The sequence below is a fragment of the Cinclus cinclus genome, chromosome 8 (genome assembly GCF_963662255.1).
Source record: "Cinclus cinclus chromosome 8, bCinCin1.1, whole genome shotgun sequence".
Taxonomy (NCBI): Eukaryota; Metazoa; Chordata; class Aves; order Passeriformes; family Cinclidae; genus Cinclus; species Cinclus cinclus.
In genome coordinates this window covers 13,560,968-13,580,415 of record NC_085053.1, presented here as the reverse complement: position 1 = coordinate 13,580,415, position 19,448 = coordinate 13,560,968, and the positions used below count along the sequence as shown (strand labels likewise).

Here is a 19,448-nt window from a genome sequence, read left to right as displayed (position 1 = left end):
TATTTATCTTAAGAAGTGAGCAACAATTTTCAAAAGGTGCACAATGGATTATAAGGACAGCTTTGACAAGACCAGAGGAAAAATGATACTGGTTTAATGCTCTGGGGGTTTTGGAAGACTGTAAAGTACAAACAGTCATGAAGCCAACTTAATATAACTGTTTCCTTTATACTCTAAGGATTCACAAGGGACTTCACTGCTACCATAAAGGAAACAAAGTCTGTTGTGCTAGAAAAAGACTTGGTTGCTTACAGTTTTTAAAATGACACAAAATTTCCTTACAGGAAATGTTACATTCATACAAATTCCCATATTTATTTGTAGACAAAAAATTGCCATTCACATAGCAGGAACACTAGATGAAAACAGAGACATCACAGAGCAGATTGGATTACTGGCTATGGATTACTGGCAAACAGACCTACATGATAGCAATAAATACAAATACACAAAATTTTTACTTAAATGTAAAGAAATCTTCATTGTCTCATTTTTAAATGCCAGCCTAATTTCTTAACAGGAATTCTTGGAAATAAATTACTACAGGAATGCAAGTGAGGAGCTTATAGAGTCTATTTCAGGCAAAGTTTAGCTTGTTTTCTGTTGTTACACTATTCGACCAAGATACACTGACTTGGGATATTTTTTCTTTAGATTGGGCCACTGAACAATGAAATAATCTGAGAAGTAGTAAAGAATCTTTCCAGACAGGGATAAAGTTTCCACACGGCAGATGCTCTCTACATACACAATGATTGTTCTCTTTATTCGTAGAAGGCCAAGAAGAAAAGCAGATAAACAGACAGGAACACATGTTCCTGGTCCATTGCACAATATCTAAAAGAAATGAAACACATTACAAAAGTAAGTAATGAGTTTTTTCATACAGTAAAGAATTAAAAGTGTGTATATTCATTTAACATTACATTTCAACAAAAAAATATATTTTAAAAATATTTTAAAAATCCAGAAAAGGCAAGTAAGTAGGAAAAGTGGGGGGGGGGGGGGGAAACAACAAAACACATTATTTCAAAATAGCTGTCAAAAATGCCATATTTCTTTACATGTTATGAAGGAGGAAAAGACCTCTGAGACAGTTATTTCTATGGAGGAAAAGTTTACAATTCCTTGGCTTTTAGGTATATAACCAAAACAGCTTCCACTCTCAGTCACAGCTTTATATTAAACAGTCATGAAATCTGTGCATGTAATAAAGCAAAAGAAATTAAATTAGGATTAAACCTGGGATCCAGTTATAAACCTCTTGAACCTTGACTTAAGTCAGCAAAACACTTAAGGGTTCATAAAAAATGTGCTGATGAATTAGGACCTTCATAAGAATCTATTAGTTATGTGTGACTAGATTTTATTTTTTTATTTTTAATAAACACTAGGAGACAGTGAAAAGCATACAGAAGGAAGGTGTTGTGGTAAAAACATGTTAAATCCTTTGAGCAGAGGGTCTCAAATTCATTTAACAATGTTAACAATAAAAGAAAGTACTCTTTTAATTTTAGACATTGTTCAACTGAAAAACAGATTGCTTAAAAGTAAAAGGTTTAAACCAGGGTATATTAGGCACTCCACTTGGTATCAAAATTGATTTCAGGCAAGAAATTTCTTACTAAATTTAAATACTACCATGTAATTGGCACTTTTCTGCACAGCTGGGGTTACATGGAAATAAAGAGTTCTTTTATATAATCATGGCCCTTACTCCATAAACTCACACTTCTTTTGTTCCAAGTTCACCAGCTTGTGAAAGATATTATACTGGTGGGGGGAAAAATCTGAATTTCTGCTTCAGAGCTGTAACAATTATTTCAGAACATTTCCTTTCTTACTTCATGGCAAGATCCCACTGATAAACTGGTTAGCAGTACCTTGCCTCAGCTAAAAGCAGCAACAGATTTGGTGCTACAGAGTTCCAAATTCTCTCACCTATTCTTTGCCTTGATCACAGCCCCAGAAATCCAGCTAGGGGATGTGATGACTGTAATGCTGTGTTTTCTGACCAGAATCAACGGACTGTAATACTGTTTCTAAAAATGTTCTGATTTTATGGTTGATATTAATTGAACTATTTATTAATGCAAGACTTTGCTGATGTTTTCTCAGAGCCTCTTAGAAGTAACATACTGGATGCAGTTTTAATCTTGAAATTTTATGGTATCAACATCTACAGATACTCAAATTTGAAACTTGCAATGACATTTATTTTGTATTATCTTTGTATTAGATAGCTAAGAAGCTGAACACATCATCTTTGCATCCTAGAATTTTGAAATCAGAGTAGTACACTGTGGTTTCAAACCTCCTGCTGAACCTGATTTCAAGCACATCCACGCTGGGACCTTAAATCCTACTCTACAATCTACTGAGAATGAAGATCTGTTTTTTATACATTTGGCTTAGTGAGTAAGGACATAAACCGACCACACATGCTGCCTTTCTGCATTTCAAAGAAACTTTTCCATATCTGTAAACTAAATAATGCATTTTGCCATATTTCCTGGAAAGTTTGATTAATTTGCAGGAATGTTGACAGGGATACTGGCACATGGCTACTGACAGGTAACTTAAGGCATGTTTAGGTACCACTACTTGTAATAACATTTGTTTTAAATGCAGGCAGAGGAAACAATATGTTCTCCTGTGTCTTCAGGCAAAACCCACCAGCATCCCTGCAGAAGCTGGGCTGTTTCAATAAGTACATAAGAAGCACCTAAAGCCCCAAAATGTTATTTACTACCTACTGGTTTTGTGAGTTGAATGGACAGTCTAACTACTAATTTCCTATTCAAAATTCAGCCTTAAGGGAGCAGACAAAAATGTGCACTACTGCTGAACAGAAACTCCACTTTCCCTTTCCTTTAGTAGAGCTACCTGGAGTACACATATTTTATCCTCACTGCTCCCCGTCCCTTTCTCCATTCTATTGCCATCCTCTCTCCTGTGCTTTCCTCAGTGCTATCACTTTACATCAATTTCCATCCTGTACTCTATCCAATCCTCTGAGATGTCTCCCACTCAACCTCTCTTTCCTAGTTTTCTTTGTCATCACTGGTGCTCATCTGTCTTTGCATCCCTGTTCTCAGGCACCCTTCCAGCCGTCTTCCTTCTTGAATGGCTCTGCACTCTTTTAGCCTCCATCTACTGTTAAAGCTCAAACATTGGGCCCTTACTTTCCACAGTCTGACACAAAATATACCAGTTGTGGATATGATTTAGGTCAGGTAGCCATCCTAACATTCTACTGAGCCCAAAAGTTGAGAATTGTAGAACAGGCTTTAGAAAAAACTGAATGTTTACAATCATGGTCTTTACCAAGCCATAGACTTCATCCTACTTCTCCCATTTATTAAGCCTGGCCAGCAGCTCCAGTCCTTTTGGTATTCTTGTGTCTACATGCACACACAGAAATAAATGCCACAATGAATTCCAAACTAAGTGTACTTACAAAAGATCAGGTAATGAAATAACAGTGAATTTGTGAACCTCTGTGCAGCTCTAAAGGCCACACTGAGCTGCTGTTACTACTTTGCTGAGGTACAAAACAGAAAGACAGCAAAATTAAAATCACAATAAAATACCTCTCCTATATTCAGGTTTTGATATGATACACTCAGTTTCTTTCTTTCTTTCAGTTACTTTCTACTGACTGTTCATAATTTGTAAGCTGCTTCTCAGATGTCCTTATATCCATGGAGAAGTACTTGCATGCAGGAGAAAGGATCAGGAAAATTATGGATTGGCATCTTTAAAAAAAGCATGGTCTGATCATAATTCATGTCTTCTTCTCTTTCCCCTTCTACACATATGCATTCAAACAGGACAAAGGAGATGTGGCCGTATAGGATTTTTGTACACAAAATGCTCATACAATACTCTGATTATAGATGTTTCTATCCTAAAATGCTTGGATTTAGGAACTGGCCCCAAAAACAGACTGTTATAAACCTGCTGGAGCCCACAAACAGATCCCTATCTGAACTGGTGGCTATCACCTGTAAGCCAGAACTAAAAATTTACCTTCAGTTAACCTTCAGTGCATGTCTACAGACATGTCCTGCTTAGAACTGGTGCAGTTGCAATTGCAGTGGCAATTCCCCTCCAAAAATCTGGTCTGACCAGTCCTACTTACTCCCTCTCACACTGCCAGCAGGATGGGAGACTAGTAGTCCTTCTACTTGGAGTCCAACATCATACACTCTTCAAGGAATATAGGGGAAACTTCTGAGAAAACAAATATGTACATTATAAAGAAGAGGAACCATTGCAGAAAGTGTAAGGTAGAAATGGTACTGTTCAGCTCCTGCCTGTACACAGACTGGAAAGGATGATGGAAAGGAACTGAATCACCCATGGCTTTCCTCAAAGATGACCAGTCCTACTAGTGAACTTCAAAACACTATTCAAAAGTAAATTTTGAAGAATGATTGATGTCTTACACCTTGAAAACACCAAGGCTTTTGCTTTTCCCTGCCAGCAGAGTATCAGTAGCTCCCAGTGAAGCCCATGGCAATCATCAGCATGCTCTGGGGAAGAGGCAGGCATCTACTGGACAGGAAGGGACCAGGATCTCCACAAGGTGAAGCAGCTATTGAGGGTGTTTGCCTCAAGTATCAATTTACAATTATCTGTTTCTCTCAGTGCCTATTTACTTTTAGCTACAAAGCTGCCTGTAGAATATTTGTGTTGCATGAGATACGTCTCTGAAAATTTCTGAGTTCAACCTTCCTTAATAAGGCAGCAGAATGGGGGAAAAAGAACTCCAAACACAGTTTTTGTGTCATTTTTGTGACCTCTTGAGCTCCAATTGTTCAAGGACTTTCCTGGTCACTGGGGGCTCATACTTTGTTGCCAAGAAGCTGTAAGGGATTGTTCCAGAAGCCAGTGCTACCGGTCTCTCTACACCATTTATATGCACCTCTAATGCAAGGAAATGTCCAGCCCACTGTTAAATTGTCTCACTGGCTGCCTGGGCTCACAGCTTGGTCTATAAACTAAGTTCTTCACACTAAAATTCTCTGCCAATTCAATCTAACCAAACTCTAAACAGTACAACAAACTAATCAAGCTCTCTGTTAATGGAAGTTTAAAAGTACAGTACAAGAATGTAGCATCTTCGGCAACTCTGTAAATCTAGTTTCCTTTTAATCACTTTTATGTAAAAATGGAATAGTTCTTGCCTTTGTGTCTCAGATATTTTCCACAGCTGATGAAAGAAAATAAGCTATGCCAGCAGTATGGGAACACTGGGAACACTGGCACATGGCACCGCTACTGATAAAAGCTGCTTTAGAGTTGGTGAATGCAGCACTGTAGCAGAGTGACATTTACCACGGAAAACACTGAAAGCAAAGCTTGCAGCTTCACTGGGATTAAATATCAATATCAAAGCAAAAAAACCAGTAAACTTGCAGCTCTTCTTATAAGTACCTAAACATACAATTGCTGCATATCTGTTAAAGAGCAAGTGTTTAAGTACTATTTTTACATTCCCAAATTAAAATAATCAAAAGGGGGACAATGTAAGCCCCCCTAAACTTAGTAGAAAGTGGAAAACTAATTTCTGATTTGCTTTGAATAGCAAACTGGCAACACCTGCTGTTCTCCTTAATGACTTCTGCAGAGATTAGCCTTTTGTCACCTGGTCAAGAGCAGAAAAACTGCCCTGCTCCCTGCGCTGGGGAGGATGATGGTGTGGGGATGTGCATGGGTGAACTGAAGGTTGTGCTGCTTACCAGGCATGGAGCTGCCTCCTGGAGCACCTTTAGGATGCTGCTTGGACCTCCTTCATTCTGATAATGCTCCCTACTCCACAGTGCTGGACACCTTGAGGTATGACTAAGGGAATAGGAGGTGGTGGTGATAGACAACTACTGAAAGAGGCAAAGGCAAGTGGAGTGATTCAAAATGAATCAAAGCTGGGTTAATTGAATGATCTATATGTATGAAAGTCCTACCTTTTAACTGCTATGCAATACTGACTTTTTAATAATGTAGGAAAAAACCTATTAGATATTCTTATGTTATAGGAATAATAAATTTTTTTGTTTATGTGGGTTTTTTTGTTTTGATGGGGGGAGGTGGTTGCTTCTGTAGCACAAGAGAGACTCTGCAATGAATTCATTTGTATTTTGCTATGTAAATTACAGCATCTCATGAGCTTATAAGCCCTTGTTTGGTTTTAATATTATTTTACTATTTCAAACACTTCACAGTCAAATACTTAAGCATGTGGAGAGGCAGTGTTCTTATGGAAACTTTTGCTACTCTTGCTCTTTAGTATGTCTGAAAATTCAAGTTTTGAACATTGAGAAAAATTAGCTTAGAATTGTTAATACTTTTTGCAGTTTAAAAAAGGAAGGAATCTTTTTCAACAATTCCTTTTTATTGTTATTGTTGAGGAGAAAGAAGAATTTCAGGTTCTGTTTGCACAATAGAAAGGTCATTAAACTACCTACTGGTTTATTCTTTTTGAAGAGTGAAGATCTTATCCTGTTCACTTTCCTCCACCACCTGCATATAAAACCAGCTAAAAATTCACACCCTATTTTCTGTTTGAACTTACCTGTAGAATGCAAGGCAGAACAAAAAAAAAAAGCAAGCCAAAAAACTAGCTGTGTAGCCTGATGTAAAACAGGTAATTGAGGTAGAACTGAATTATACCTGGGTACACTTTTACCTTCTACTGTCTAAGCCACTTGAATCATCAGGGGTGCAAGAAGAGTAGCTACAGTGTCCTACAGCAACAGCTTGTGTTTGGGCTGGTCAGCAGCTGTAGGTTGTAGCACTGCCATGAAAACCTTTCCTGTTCACCTCTGGATCTCCCTGGTACAGTAGCTGTTGTTCTTATCATACAATACACCCAGTAAGTGAGGTGCTCTTCAAAACAAGCAGAGACATGTGTGGTCCTACAGGCAGATTACCTAACCAGGATAAATAAGATTAGTGAATGCCAGAGTGGGGAAGAGAGAGTGGAAGAGCAAAGACTTAAGTTAGTACACTACACAGCTGGGGTTCTATTTGTTTCTGAGTATTACTTTCACCATTGAACAAAACAGATTGGGAAGCATCACTTTTTATGCAGCTCTCACTTTCTAAACATTTGAGGACAGAAAGAGAGAGAAATCCTACTTAGTGGATTTTTCTACAGGAGGAAATGAGAGCTTCTGCAAAACCACTAGGAACTAGGTGTAAGGATTTAATCCTAACAGCATTAGGACTTCCCACTTCTGCCTTCTAGGCCTGACCAGAGTTACCAACCCACTGTCCTCAGGGGCAAGAGACAAGGGAAGAAGCCCAGCTGATGTGATCTGCATCAGCCTCTGAACACAAAGCAACCCTCCCAGCACCTGCATTTCAGCAGAGCATGGGAGCTCAGCTATGCATGTGGCTATTTGACACTCTAAAGACTTAAAACAGCTCAGGTCTACTTGTGGGTGTGCCCAAGGGCTTTACTGATGAAAAGAAAAGATATGACTGGGGTCATTAAGAGTGTCAGAAGTTAGGCAACAGCTTAGTGAAGAAAGTTTGAGAATCTTCATTTGGATGCCTAAAGACACATGCAGGCTTTAATTTTTTCTAAGGAGTCTAACCTTAGGCACCATACCTAACTGCCCCTATATGCCAGGTGACAGGTTTGTCATTGGGATTAAAAGGTCTTTGGAGTGGTAGTTTCCATCAGCATACTTCCCAGCCTAGATGGCAAATGTAAAATCAGAAACATAGAATGTCAATGAAAAACTATAATAAATGACATCTGAGAGACTGGTACTAAGGCTCAGGTCTGTGAAAATGTTAGTGTTGGTTATTAAAACATAACATGAACACCCAGGCTGGCAGTAGGACCAACAAAACAACCATTGAGTCTTTTGAGAAATTGTGGGAGATGGATAGGTTGGTTAAAAAAAGAACAAGATTACCAAAGCAGATATAGGGTGGAGAATAATCTACCTCCCTACCTATATTACTATGGAGTGGGTATGTGGTTTATTGCTGCTGACAAATTAGCAGGAAGTAGAGCAAATCCGACCTAGTGTAGATGAAAAAGTTGGTCATAAAAGAATTGAGTAAAAAGCCTTTGCCAAATAAATTAAATTGTATTTACTGAACTATATCTCTAGGTACTAGCTGGCTTTCAGCAACATTACCTTGCCTGAATCTGAACCTGACCACAGTCTCTTGGTCACCAAGAGAAATATCTAACCTTTTGGAGCCTCTTTACAAATAATTTTTGTATCTCCTTGTATAAAAAGTACTGCTAATTCTACTTGCAATGAGAAATTAAACCCAAGGACTTTCAAATATACTTGTATATGTTACTACTAGTGGCCTAAAATGAGCCTTTAATTGCAAATCTCAGTGTGTCTTTCATTAATCAGGCATTTGTTTAACTTCAACTTGAAAGCAGTATTTTAGGTTAACTAAACATAATATTTAAAGTTCATAAAACATCTCTTGGGCTACTGCCTAATCACTGAAGTGGGTATAGTAAAAATGTGCATCAAATACCTGCCTGAAATATCTTCACAGTGTAAAACCTAGAGGTGTTGGCAGTCTGTCCTGCATACCAGAGGTTAGATTTAGTGAGACTGTTATGCTTTATAACACACATGGAAGTGTGACCAGGGTGTTCATTTGGCTCATAATGAACCTGATAGCTGATGAGTTAAGACTCTTTTTATGTCTAAAAATGCCTCCTTAAATCTAAGCTAAGATGTCAGTTCATCTTTACTGCTACTCCTGTCCTCACTCTGAAAAGGAGTGTCTATAGGCAAGTCTAATCAGCAGTCACAGGGCAGAGCTGCAACAGCTCTGAGCCAGTGACTGGAATAGCTTCAGCTGTTTGTCTGTGCTCAGCACAGGGTAACTCTGCATTGTGGCTGCAGGGTAGCTGTACCCAGTACACAAGCTAGGAAGGGTGAATAAGATTCATTTTCATCAATACTGAGAAGTTGAATTTTGATGCCTGTACTTTTTAGATGAAAAAATTTGTATCACTGAAGTTCTTAATCCAGTGTTCTTACTCTTGCTTATTTTGACTGTTTTGATCCTAGAAGAACATTAGTAGATCAGACATACAGTCAGCCTGGTCCAAAACACTGTGGAAAGATTCAGTGTACAAAAGAATGCAGCAGATAGTCCTAATATTGTATTATACAAAGATCACTTGTTATAAAATGAATAAAGAAAAAAATGCCACCACCCAGATTTTGTAGCTTTCCACAAAGTTCCAATTAGAACCATGATATAAGGGACAATAACTTACTATTTGTCACAATAATTTGTGAGAGTGTTATGAACTCAAGACTTTTTGGGCAGGGCACAAAGAATGGAAAATCTTAGCTAAATGAAATAATGATCTCCTTTCATTTAGCTTACTTTGCAAACACTTCTGTAACCAGAAGCTGCCTCAGTCTGGGACCAGGCATGTGTGATGGGATGTGCAGTCATAAAAGAAGAGGTGATTGCTACAAGCATGATGAGCTGTGCAGGTTTCAGGCTTCTAGAAAGAAGTTTAAAAAGGAGAGACTCGTTCTCTGACAGCAGAGCACAGACTTGCTGTGCAAATGTAAACTTACTACAGACTTCCCACAGGAAGGAGGCCCTAAAGTGGGAGGACCGCTTTCTTAGCCTGATTTAACCCAGGTTTTTCCAAATAGCAGTCATCTGAAAATATCTACTTATTTCAGGCTCTGTAGAGCCCTGAGGCGGTAGGAAGTGTTGAGAAGTGTCCCCCAGAAAAGGAAAAAAAGTTTGGTCCTAAGGGTCCAGGATGTACAGTCTACTAATGAATGGAGCTTTATGCACAATGGAGCATTTCTGCACAACTGTAGGTGAAGTTCTATTATATAAAAGGATCACAAATCACTGATCCAATTACATAACCCACCTATGGCTGAAAACATATACTGGATACAATATTTTGCAGCTTCTGCTGTGTGGTAGGTGCACAACCTTTGTTTTCAGTTTGGATTTCAGGTATGCCAGAATGAGCAGGGTAATCCTGATTCAGACAAAAGGCTAGATCACCTGAAAACTTAGTTGCAGGGTTGGCAAACTGGCCCAAGGACAATGGTCCTGTAAGCAGCAAGAGAACTGAGGACCAGTTTCCTTTGAACTTGTATCTACTGACTGACTTCAAGCATATTAAAAAAAAGATGTAATTTTAGTTTAGTCCTTCTTGTATATCAAATAAACCATGTAAGATGCAGTAATTTTCTTCATCTTTGGAAAAAAAATCTCTGTGCAGCTTCTGTAATTTTCTGTAAATGAGAAGGATTTGCATCCTTTTCTAGCTAATAGATCTTATCTTAGTCTGGTTTTATGTTTCTACTTAGCCTTTCTCTCAATGAAGACAACAAAAATCTCTCTTCTCTCACCAGCTGCATGTTTTCATGGTAGGAATTTGCAATATCTTAGACTGCATGCTAAATCTGGCTGCAGCTGATGAATGGTTTAAAAAGCTTTTCTGGGGGAAAGTGGGTGTAGCCAGTGTGTGCTGGTACAAGCTTTTCCTTCCCTAGAACTTTAGGCTTCTATATAGGAATCCTGTCTAAGGCAAATAATTAAAAACTGCCAACCATACATTCACCTGAAAAACACTCTGACACTTCGATTTCTATAATTCTTGGCTATAGAAACACAAGCCAATCATCACTTCTGACATCTTAATTGTTACTTGGCATAACAGCTCCAAAGGGACTTAAAACTTTGCAGAGTGCAGATGTTCATAACTCAGAAATGTGCCTCCTAAAGATGATCTCAAGCTGAACAACAATTTAAACTAACTTTTACATTTCTTAAACTCTCTGGAGGCCCATTTCAAGTGCAGGTCAAGTCCTGCAAGACAGCAAAGATCTCCTGGAAGTTGTTCAGTTCTTTCTGAACTTCCTATCTTGAAAAAGGGTTAGATGGAACTGATTTCTCAGGCAAAGTAAACCAAGAAGCTTTGCCAGATCAGTGTGAATACAAAAGGGACACAGTGATCATCAAGTAAAGCACATAACAAGAGCTCATCAAGTAACTCCCGTGCAGCTGGGTTTGCTGTTTCCCTTTTGCAGCTATTTGCACTCCACAGACAGGCTTAGGTTGCCATAACTAGCATATCTGTTCCAAATCTTGCCTTTGTGCACCTAATGGTTTTGGGCTCCCTTTGCAGTATTTCTCTTGTCCTGCATTTCTTGACAACTGCAACACTTCTGTGTTTCTCTAGCTTTTGGCTGCCTAGAGAAGACTTCAGTCATTCCTTCGTACATACACATATTTCTGACAAGCCTGAAAACAAGTGTAAGGATTTGGGGATCACTCATATATACAAATGACTTAGAAGCAACTCAAAGTTGTCTTTCCCTCCTGCAGTTAAACAAAACCAGTGTCTAGACTGAAAATGTACAGCACTCATAAGCTGTTCTGTTTGAAAATATGAAGCTCTCAGTATGATGTAATACTGTGCTTGTTGCTAAACTCAGTTGTTGATTTCCATGCCAAAAGTTATAGATGAGTCCTGTGAATGCCAGCATTTGTCCCAGCCTTTCTTGTTCTTTACATTATTAAGCATTACATTTTGCCAAGAGTAGAGAGAGTTTCAATTCACATTTTTGTTGAAAGGAAATTAAATGCTACTAGTTGATTCACATACCCATACAGTCTTTTCACTGGCAGTGTGAGGCATTTTAATCTCTGAACCAGTCTCCTTGGATAAGTGTTTTAAAATCTTTGCAGCTTTCTGAGTAGTTACATTTTGTGGAATTCTTAAACTAAGGTATACATACAAGTAGAAGTATGTAAGCAGCTTTCATGTGTACATGATTTGCCATAATGCCTGGAATGCTTCTGCCAGCTGCTATTTTGGTTGATAACAGCACCTTACAAAAAGTATTTGGGGTTGCCTTCCCCTCCAGCTCTTTAACCATGGATAAACTCTTTGCGTCTCATTTTGAGATAGGGATTTCTTTAAGCACTGCAAAGGGCTTAAAGGCCTTGCTAAAACATATCCCTAATTTTACAAGCACAAGTGTTCTTACAAATGTTAGTCTTCTGATAGCTTATCACAGTTTATCAACACCAACACCATTTCTAATAACTCTATGTGTAAATCCCACTGTCACTTTAAATTCCTTTGGTAAACAGAAAACATGGAATTAAATTAGTAACTTCCTGCTTCCTTCATTAAGCTACACAGTGAGATTTTTCCAGTCAATTTCTTTTGCAATAAGTAAAAAAATAAATATAACACAGTGGTGTAGCAAAGTGATTACTAAACAGTTACTCACATTTTTCTGTCTCCTCATGTAAACAAACTTGACTATTACCATTGCCCCACTCAAAACCACTGTAGAAAGAATAGCATGCCACCTTCTCTCCTTTCCCAGTTTTACCTACAGTTTTCAGAATAGGCTTGAGAAACAGTAACTGCAAAAAGCCCTACTACTGTTGTTCTGCACACTAAACTGTCTGAAAGGTCCAGCAAACAAGTAGCTTTTGATCTGACAAGAACTGACCAGTACTATTGAAGTAAATGAGACCACATTATTCACAGCAGCCTCTCTAACATCCAAAATATTGCAAACATTAAAAAGCCTCTGTAGAATTAGCCATACAGCTCACAGAGGGAGTTAAAAGAAGTCTCCTTACAAATAGTTATGTGTGCATAGATGCTACTACTAAATTACGAAAAAAACCCTTGTAACTGCACTACTATTTATGTTTCATATAAATATTTTAAACCTCATAAAGTATTAATTTGAAGTTCTGCTAAACTAACACTGTTTTTAAAAACCCTCAAGTTTAGATTACTGACTCCTTAACATGGCAACAACTCTAGCAAGAAGCCAGCTGTAACCAATTTTTTTCTTACGAAATTGTAAGACTTAAAGCTAGGAGACCAGTGCACTACCTTTTGTGTTAACATAAAACTTTCTTGATTATCTCCATTGTAGTTCTACCATCTGACAACCCTGAATCCTTCTGACTTAAGTGTGTGGAATAGTTTAAAATAAATGTAATCAGCATGAGAGTGGAGTTTTCTGAACAGCTTGAAACAGCTACTAGAGTGGTGAGGAGTTGCTACTTCAGCAGTGATGCTTTTTGATTGGATAACTAATGTCAGTCAGCCAAAGACTAAATAAATATGCATTGTTGCTCAAAAGTCCATGTAAGCACGAGAACTGAACCTGTATATATTTGTGCTGGTCTGAACCTGCCTGTGCCAGACTGGTCATACCATTTTATAAGCAAGTCCAGCCAACAGGATAACCAGGCTTTCAGGCATAGTTTGTGCTGCTGCAATCCTGAGAAGATATTATCAGGAAGCAGCAATCTTGTTTTTGCTAGCTCTACCAGCATAACAAGGGAGTGACTCTCTGAAGTTACTTGCAAACTTTGAGAGGGAAAACTGGTATTTGCTATTCTAATTCACCAGCAGCGCAACCTGTTCTCTCTCTTAGTATATTGCTCCTATATTTAATTTAACATTAAAAATAGTTTTCCTGTGAATTGTAAACCTAAGCATACATATGAGATGCAGTCTGCATATTCCAAGTGCTTTTATGATGCGGATTAGCAAGTTCTCAATAAATTAAAATTTTCTTTACCTACCAAATCTGGTTTCCGTTTGTAGGTCAGAGGAAGAGAGTAAAGTATGGAGTATAGTGTTGTTACCACAGAGGAGATCCAAGACTGCCGAACCTCCCGGCTTCTGGGAATGCGATCAAGGCTGAACTGGAAAAGAGCACGAAGAGCAGAGCTGTTACTTTCCTGAGAACGCTGCGGCTCCTTCTTAGTAAATCTGTGCCAACCTTTTTTTTTTTTTTTTTTTTTGTTTTGTTTTAAACTTTTCTTAGTCCAGTTTGGAAACGTTTGTGCATAACAAGTATCCAGTAAAGTATAAAGCAGCGAGAAACGCTAGAGCTCGGTAGCCGCGGCTCATCCCCGTCTCAGGCTGCCCGAAGGCGGCACCTCGTGGGCACCGCCGCCTCCCGCTGCCATCCCCAAATCCCGGGGCATTCCCGCCGCAGGGAACGCGGCACCTTCGCTCTGCCCATGTCCGCGGAGTGCTATCACAAGCGTACAAGCAAATATCGACGGGCTTTAAATGAGTACGCGGTGAGTATTCGAAAGGTATGCATGATGCGTGTTCAAAATGCAAAATATTTGCATAAAGAAACAGGAAAGAACATCTTCTTTACCCGCTTTTTATTTAATGACAAGTAGCTTTTCTTTGCTCTTCCCCTAAATGAAGATTATTTACTGTGTGTAAAAGGTAGCAAATTAATAAAGCAAGGATGTTTTCCTTTTGTGTTTAAACCCTGGGAGCAGGGAGCAGTTCTTAGGCTGCCTGCCCTCCTTGCAGGTGCCTTTACCTCAATGGAGATGAGCTGCACCTAGGAATTATTCTTTCTAATTTGAAAAAGAAGTGTTCCAAACTGGCAGTCTGTAATGTAATTTCAAAACCAGTGAGGTAGTCCTTTACCTAGTTAATATTGTTGTTTTTCAAGGATCCAAGGAAAAGCTGGAGGAAAACTGCAACTGCTGTGAATTATTATAATATGCTCAGCTGAACATACTGCAATGCTTGCAAAGAAACTGAGTTTACATAATTCTTTTTCATTATGAGAAACAAGATTTCTTAGCATAGTGCCTCTCATGAAATGGAAAAGAGCATTTGGTCAGAAGAAGTTTATGTAAAGGTTAACTAATCTGGTTATTAATCTCATCTCAGATATGACCAATGGGGGTATAGGAATTCATGTGCTTCAGTCAACAAATGTAAGTTGTCTCTGCTGCTAGAGTATGCTGTCAGCAGCTGAAACAGGTTCTCTATGAGCATAGAAAGTTCCCTGAGTAACAGCTCTGGGGGCATCCACGTGGAATAGTTGTGGTTAGAGGTAGGGGGAAACAGAGAACAAAGAGGCCAGTGATAGCAGGACCAGAGACTTTTCATAAGGAGGCATTTTTTATTTCTTTTTCAAGAGACTTAGTGGGTGGAGGTGCAGCATTTTTTCTTCTTGTAAGCAAGATACTCATTCTGGCTTGCTTACTGTCTTTTCTTTCCTTCTCCCTGAATAGCTGTTAGAGTTAGACCACAGATCAAAAAGAAAAATATCTGGGGGTGTGGGGAGTTGTGTGTGTTTAATTTTCTCTTACATCACTGGTTTTCTGTTACATCATTACTGTAATTTGTCTTCCATCTGGTCCCTAGTTCTGGAAAAATCTACTTCTTTAACAGGATGAGGAAGGGAATGACCTTGTGTTGAAGCATTCAGACTTCTCCCTTTCATTTATGCAAAGCTGCAAGAAGCTACTAAGACATAATTTTTAAATGTCTGATGATCTCCAGTGTCCCCAATAACAAAACACACACTGTGTGTATGAAACAACACCCTGAAATCTGGCAAATATATGTTACAGGCATGTGATATTTACTTTCCAAAATTTATCTTTCATTTTCACTCTAAATACTTTTGCTCAGTAGAAAGAGAATGGTCAAAGGAAAATGAGCATCTGTTATCCAGACATCAAACTCAGATGCAGCCAAAAATGTTCCTCTGGCTTTCAATGTTGAGGGAAAATATAACTACAGGATCTGTTAGTAGTTGGAGGGGTTATAAAAGAGAAGCTGCTTAGCAAAAATAAGTGAGCTATGAAAACCACATAACCTTTTAATACTGAAAATATGTATCTTTAAGAAATCTAATAATTTAGGATTGGACATTCTTCAGGTAAGTGAAAGTGACTGTGGGAATGGCTATTTACCCAGCAAGATGTCTCTGGACAGGAAATACCTCTGGTCACTTTACTAAGCATCAAGCAAGGAGGCTTGGTGCACAATGAGACGTGAAATTGTGGTGACCAAGCTTAAAAATGTCATTTCTTGGTGAGCCTGTGGTTCACCTTAGCAGCAGTTGTCTTACATTAAAAGGGTTTATTCTGAAAATCATTGGTACTGAGTCCTACAGTCTTTTGTCCCAACAGTGCTGCTGAAAACAATGGAAATACACCAGAGTAAATCAACACCATGCAAATAAGTAATTTACTGTGTGTTGTACTACTTGCTCAAAAGGACTTAGATTTTTTTCTAGTCAGAACATTCTTTTCCATTGTACTTATTACACTAAAACTTTCTACTCATTTCACTGGATGTCACATCATCCATTACTTTAGGTAAGCAGTTTATCATACAGCAAACTAGCTGAAAGCAAGCAAACATCTGATTAAAAAAAAATATTTTAATGATTTTTTCCATGATTTTTAGGAGTTCAGCATTTGTTCCAGTCATCAGCCAGAAAACTGACATTCAGAGGCCTTGCATCCCTTTCAAACACACACTTAATACTTTATTTTAGAAATATGACCCAGACACAGTTTAGAAACACACAAAGCCAATACAATTTAAATTAAGGTTTTCTTAGATAAACTATTTTTATATATAATTTCTTTCAAATAAATACTGTTTCACCAAGGGAAACGCTAAACTGAAAAAAGAACAAAAAACCAACAAAACCTCCACAATATTTTCCCCCAGTATTCTTATAGCTACAAGTAACACTTGTCTAAATGTCCTTTCAAAGAATCATTTCCAAATTGCCTTGAACTAGAATGTCAAGACCATTTTTCTTATATGAGTATTTAATGAGTTACCTGGGACTTGGAGAATGTTTCAGCTCTTTTTTGTTCAAAAGAACGTATTTTAGCTTCACTCATCTTATCGGAGTCTGCCAAAACATAATGTCTAGGAGAGTATGACTCTGACAAACAGCTAAGTAACCTTAGGATTTCTGTTGTGTGCCCACCTGTAAAACAAAACAAACTGCAATTAATATGTGAAAAATTTTGTAACTTTCCATTTCTTCAGCTGAATCAGTAACTTTTCATTTGAAAGTATATGAGTACTACTCCTATTACCAGTGAAAAACATATCTTGTGAGAATAAAGGATTCAATGAGAGGAGTGCTGAGACTGTTTAAATAACATGGAGGGAACTCAGCTCCCAGGGAACTGGTATTGACAGACGTTTTCCAGTGAAATGGGATTGAACCAGGGTCACGCAGGAATCTGATGTTTGTGTTTAAATGTCCTGTACACAGCACAGAACAACCGGGCAAAGTGACACTGTAGTCTGCACTCAAAGGCCACCCCATGGAGCAGTGGCCAAAATGAACCTGGACAGGATCTGGCTCAGCTGCACCTTGGAAGCAGAACTGCCCTGTGCCCAGGGCTGTGACCTGCCAGAGCAGGGCTGTGCTACCCCAGCTCACCACATGAAACCTCAGCAGTGTAGCTGCTGGGTGCTGACAGAACAAACAGTCCTGCTCTGAGCACTGCCCTTGAACAGGCCTTCACAACCTTCTAACTGCAGGGTTACTCTGTCCCTGAGCTAAACTGCACTAAACCAGGGAGAAGGGCAGCCTGTACATACTGTGCTTTTTGGGAGCTGGAATTTTTTTTTTTTTTTTGGTTTGTTTTGTTTGGTGGGTTTTTTTGTGGTTTTTTTTGTGTGTTTTTTTTTTTTTTTTTTTTTTTTTTTTTTTTTTTTTTTTTTGTTGGTTGGTTTTTTTTGGTGGGGTTTTCTTGGGGGGGGGATTTGAGTTTCCTGAAAAGCAGTTAGAGGGATATTGTAAGAGTGGAAGGTTGTGTGTGTAGGTAAAGTGGAGCAGTCTTACCTTTTATCTGTTGGACTGCATCAGACCAACATGAAACCACACCCATAAATACATAATGTGGGTATTGGATGTGCTGCTTTTCACCCTGCTGGAAGGTGCAGACCAAAACAGTAAATGTATTCCTACTGCCTCCTGCTGCTCTGTGTCACTAGGCTCCCAAGAGACCCTTGTTGCACAGGTTGAACGCTCGTAGCTGGTGAACCACTGACAACAAGGAGTGCTATGTTGCAGCATTGCACTAGACTTTGCCACCTTTCCATACAATTTAATGTGGTATTTTTCAAATATGTTCGGAGATATTTTCTCCTGAGTGGTGTTAAAAAGGTTTCACAAATTTTAATGCAATCACAGACGAGCAGGAGATTTCTACTTAAAAGCCTCAAAGAATAGGCTTGAACATTACATGAATTTTAACCGACGTGTATTATTTCACCTGATAAGCTTATGGATAGTGGAAGTATTCTTTTAATACAGACAAACTAGATTCCAAGGGACAGGAGGAAAAACCACACATTTCCAGCCCTAGTGAAAGTAAAGAGGACCTGAACAAGTATAAACCTGCCAGTCAAACTCAGATACAGAAAGATTTCAGGATTATAACTCAATTAGTTAGTGTACAAAACCCAAAGAGACACTGAGCTGCTGAAATCATAGCTGGCCTGTATTTGTCAACTGCAAATTTTCAAGTAAATTTTTTGGAGGTAAATTAATTGCCCTCCAACTCTGGTAACAAGCAGTACCAGATGTGTACACTCCCTTTAGCGAGGGGTGACATTCTTTTCTCTGACCGATCCACGTGCGACTTTGTAAGTAAATCACAGCAAGGTAGTTTGGGCGGACTGCAAGATGCCACGTCCGTAAAGAGCGTGCCAGCCTTTGGAAGGCCGTGCCTCACATCGCCATCAGCAATCTTCGGCCACAACACCGAGCCCTGCCCTGGTCAGTCGGGGTCGCACCGGCCCGGCGGGACCTCCGGAGCTGCCGTGGCGGGGCCCGGCACCGGCTCCTGACACACGCAACCGCGACTACAACTCCCGGCATGCACCAAGACACAGCGGCAGCGTGGCGCTAGCCGCTCGTCGCGCTGCATGCCGGGACTCGTAGTTCCGGGAACTTGGGGAAGCAGCTCTACGGCGCCACCCGCTCCCGCCGGCGGCAACCCACACTCACCAGAGCCGGCCACCACCAGGAGACTGAACGGAGGCGTCCGCCGACCGCGGCGCCTCCTATCCAGGAGCACCAGCGGGACAAGCAGTAAGGAGAGGAGGAGGAGCAGGAGGACGGCGACGGGCAGCTCCTCCATGGGCGGCTGGGCCATCTCTTGCGGAAGCGGCAGTGGCACCACCTGCGTACGGCAGCTGGCGCGGTTCAAACCTCTGAGCGCGGTGGCGGTGGCTCCGGGGTTGACGGGGCGGCGGGCCCGAGGTGCGGTGATGCGGCATGAGGGGCTCCCCGTGTGCCCGTCCGGTGCTTCCCGCTCCTCCGGGCACCCGCTGCCCCCCAGCCAGCGTTCCGGAGCTGCGAAATATCGCCGTAAGCACGGGGGTGAATGAGAGCCGGCGCTCCCAGGGCCTGCAGGCCGAGCCTCCTGCTCTGCACAGGCTGCTGAGGGAGCTGGGACAGGCCTGCCTGCCTGCCTTGGCACAGGCTGCTGAGGGAGCTGGGAGGCTCCTTGATGTACACGGATTCCTGTGGGAGCATGATTCCTGCATGATGCTGATCTAGGTATGTCTGCTTACATGCAGCTGTAATATTACACAGCCTACAGTAATGCAT

General features: G+C 40.0%; 1 protein-coding gene across 1 annotated transcript; it reads right to left on the bottom strand.

Annotated features, from left to right (window-relative positions):
- Window positions 1-232: 232 nt before the first annotated feature.
- Window positions 233-19,058, bottom strand: ALG14 (ALG14 UDP-N-acetylglucosaminyltransferase subunit). The gene is made up of 4 exons (XM_062497584.1): window positions 18,843-19,058; window positions 16,651-16,802; window positions 13,609-13,731; window positions 233-837 (listed from the first exon to the last, which is right to left on the bottom strand). Exons 1-4 carry the CDS (start codon window positions 18,988-18,990, stop codon window positions 607-609), a joined length of 654 nt encoding a protein of 217 aa, XP_062353568.1. The 5' UTR covers window positions 18,991-19,058; the 3' UTR covers window positions 233-606.
- Between the last annotated feature and the right edge of the window lie 390 nt (window positions 19,059-19,448).

What these genes read in the sequence shown, in the direction of transcription:
- ALG14 (XM_062497584.1), bottom strand. Translation starts at nt 18,990, where the DNA reads ATGGCCCAGCCGCCCATGGAGGAGCTGCCCGTCGCCGTCCTCCTGCTC. An exon ending in CCTGGTGGTGGCCGGCTCTG is followed by an intron (nt 16,803 to 18,842) that starts GTGAGTGTGGGT and finishes TTTGTTTTACAG; the next exon opens with GTGGGCACACAACAGAAATC. An exon ending in AAACATTCTCCAAGTCCCAG is followed by an intron (nt 13,732 to 16,650) that starts GTAACTCATTAA and finishes GCTCTTTTCCAG; the next exon opens with TTCAGCCTTGATCGCATTCC.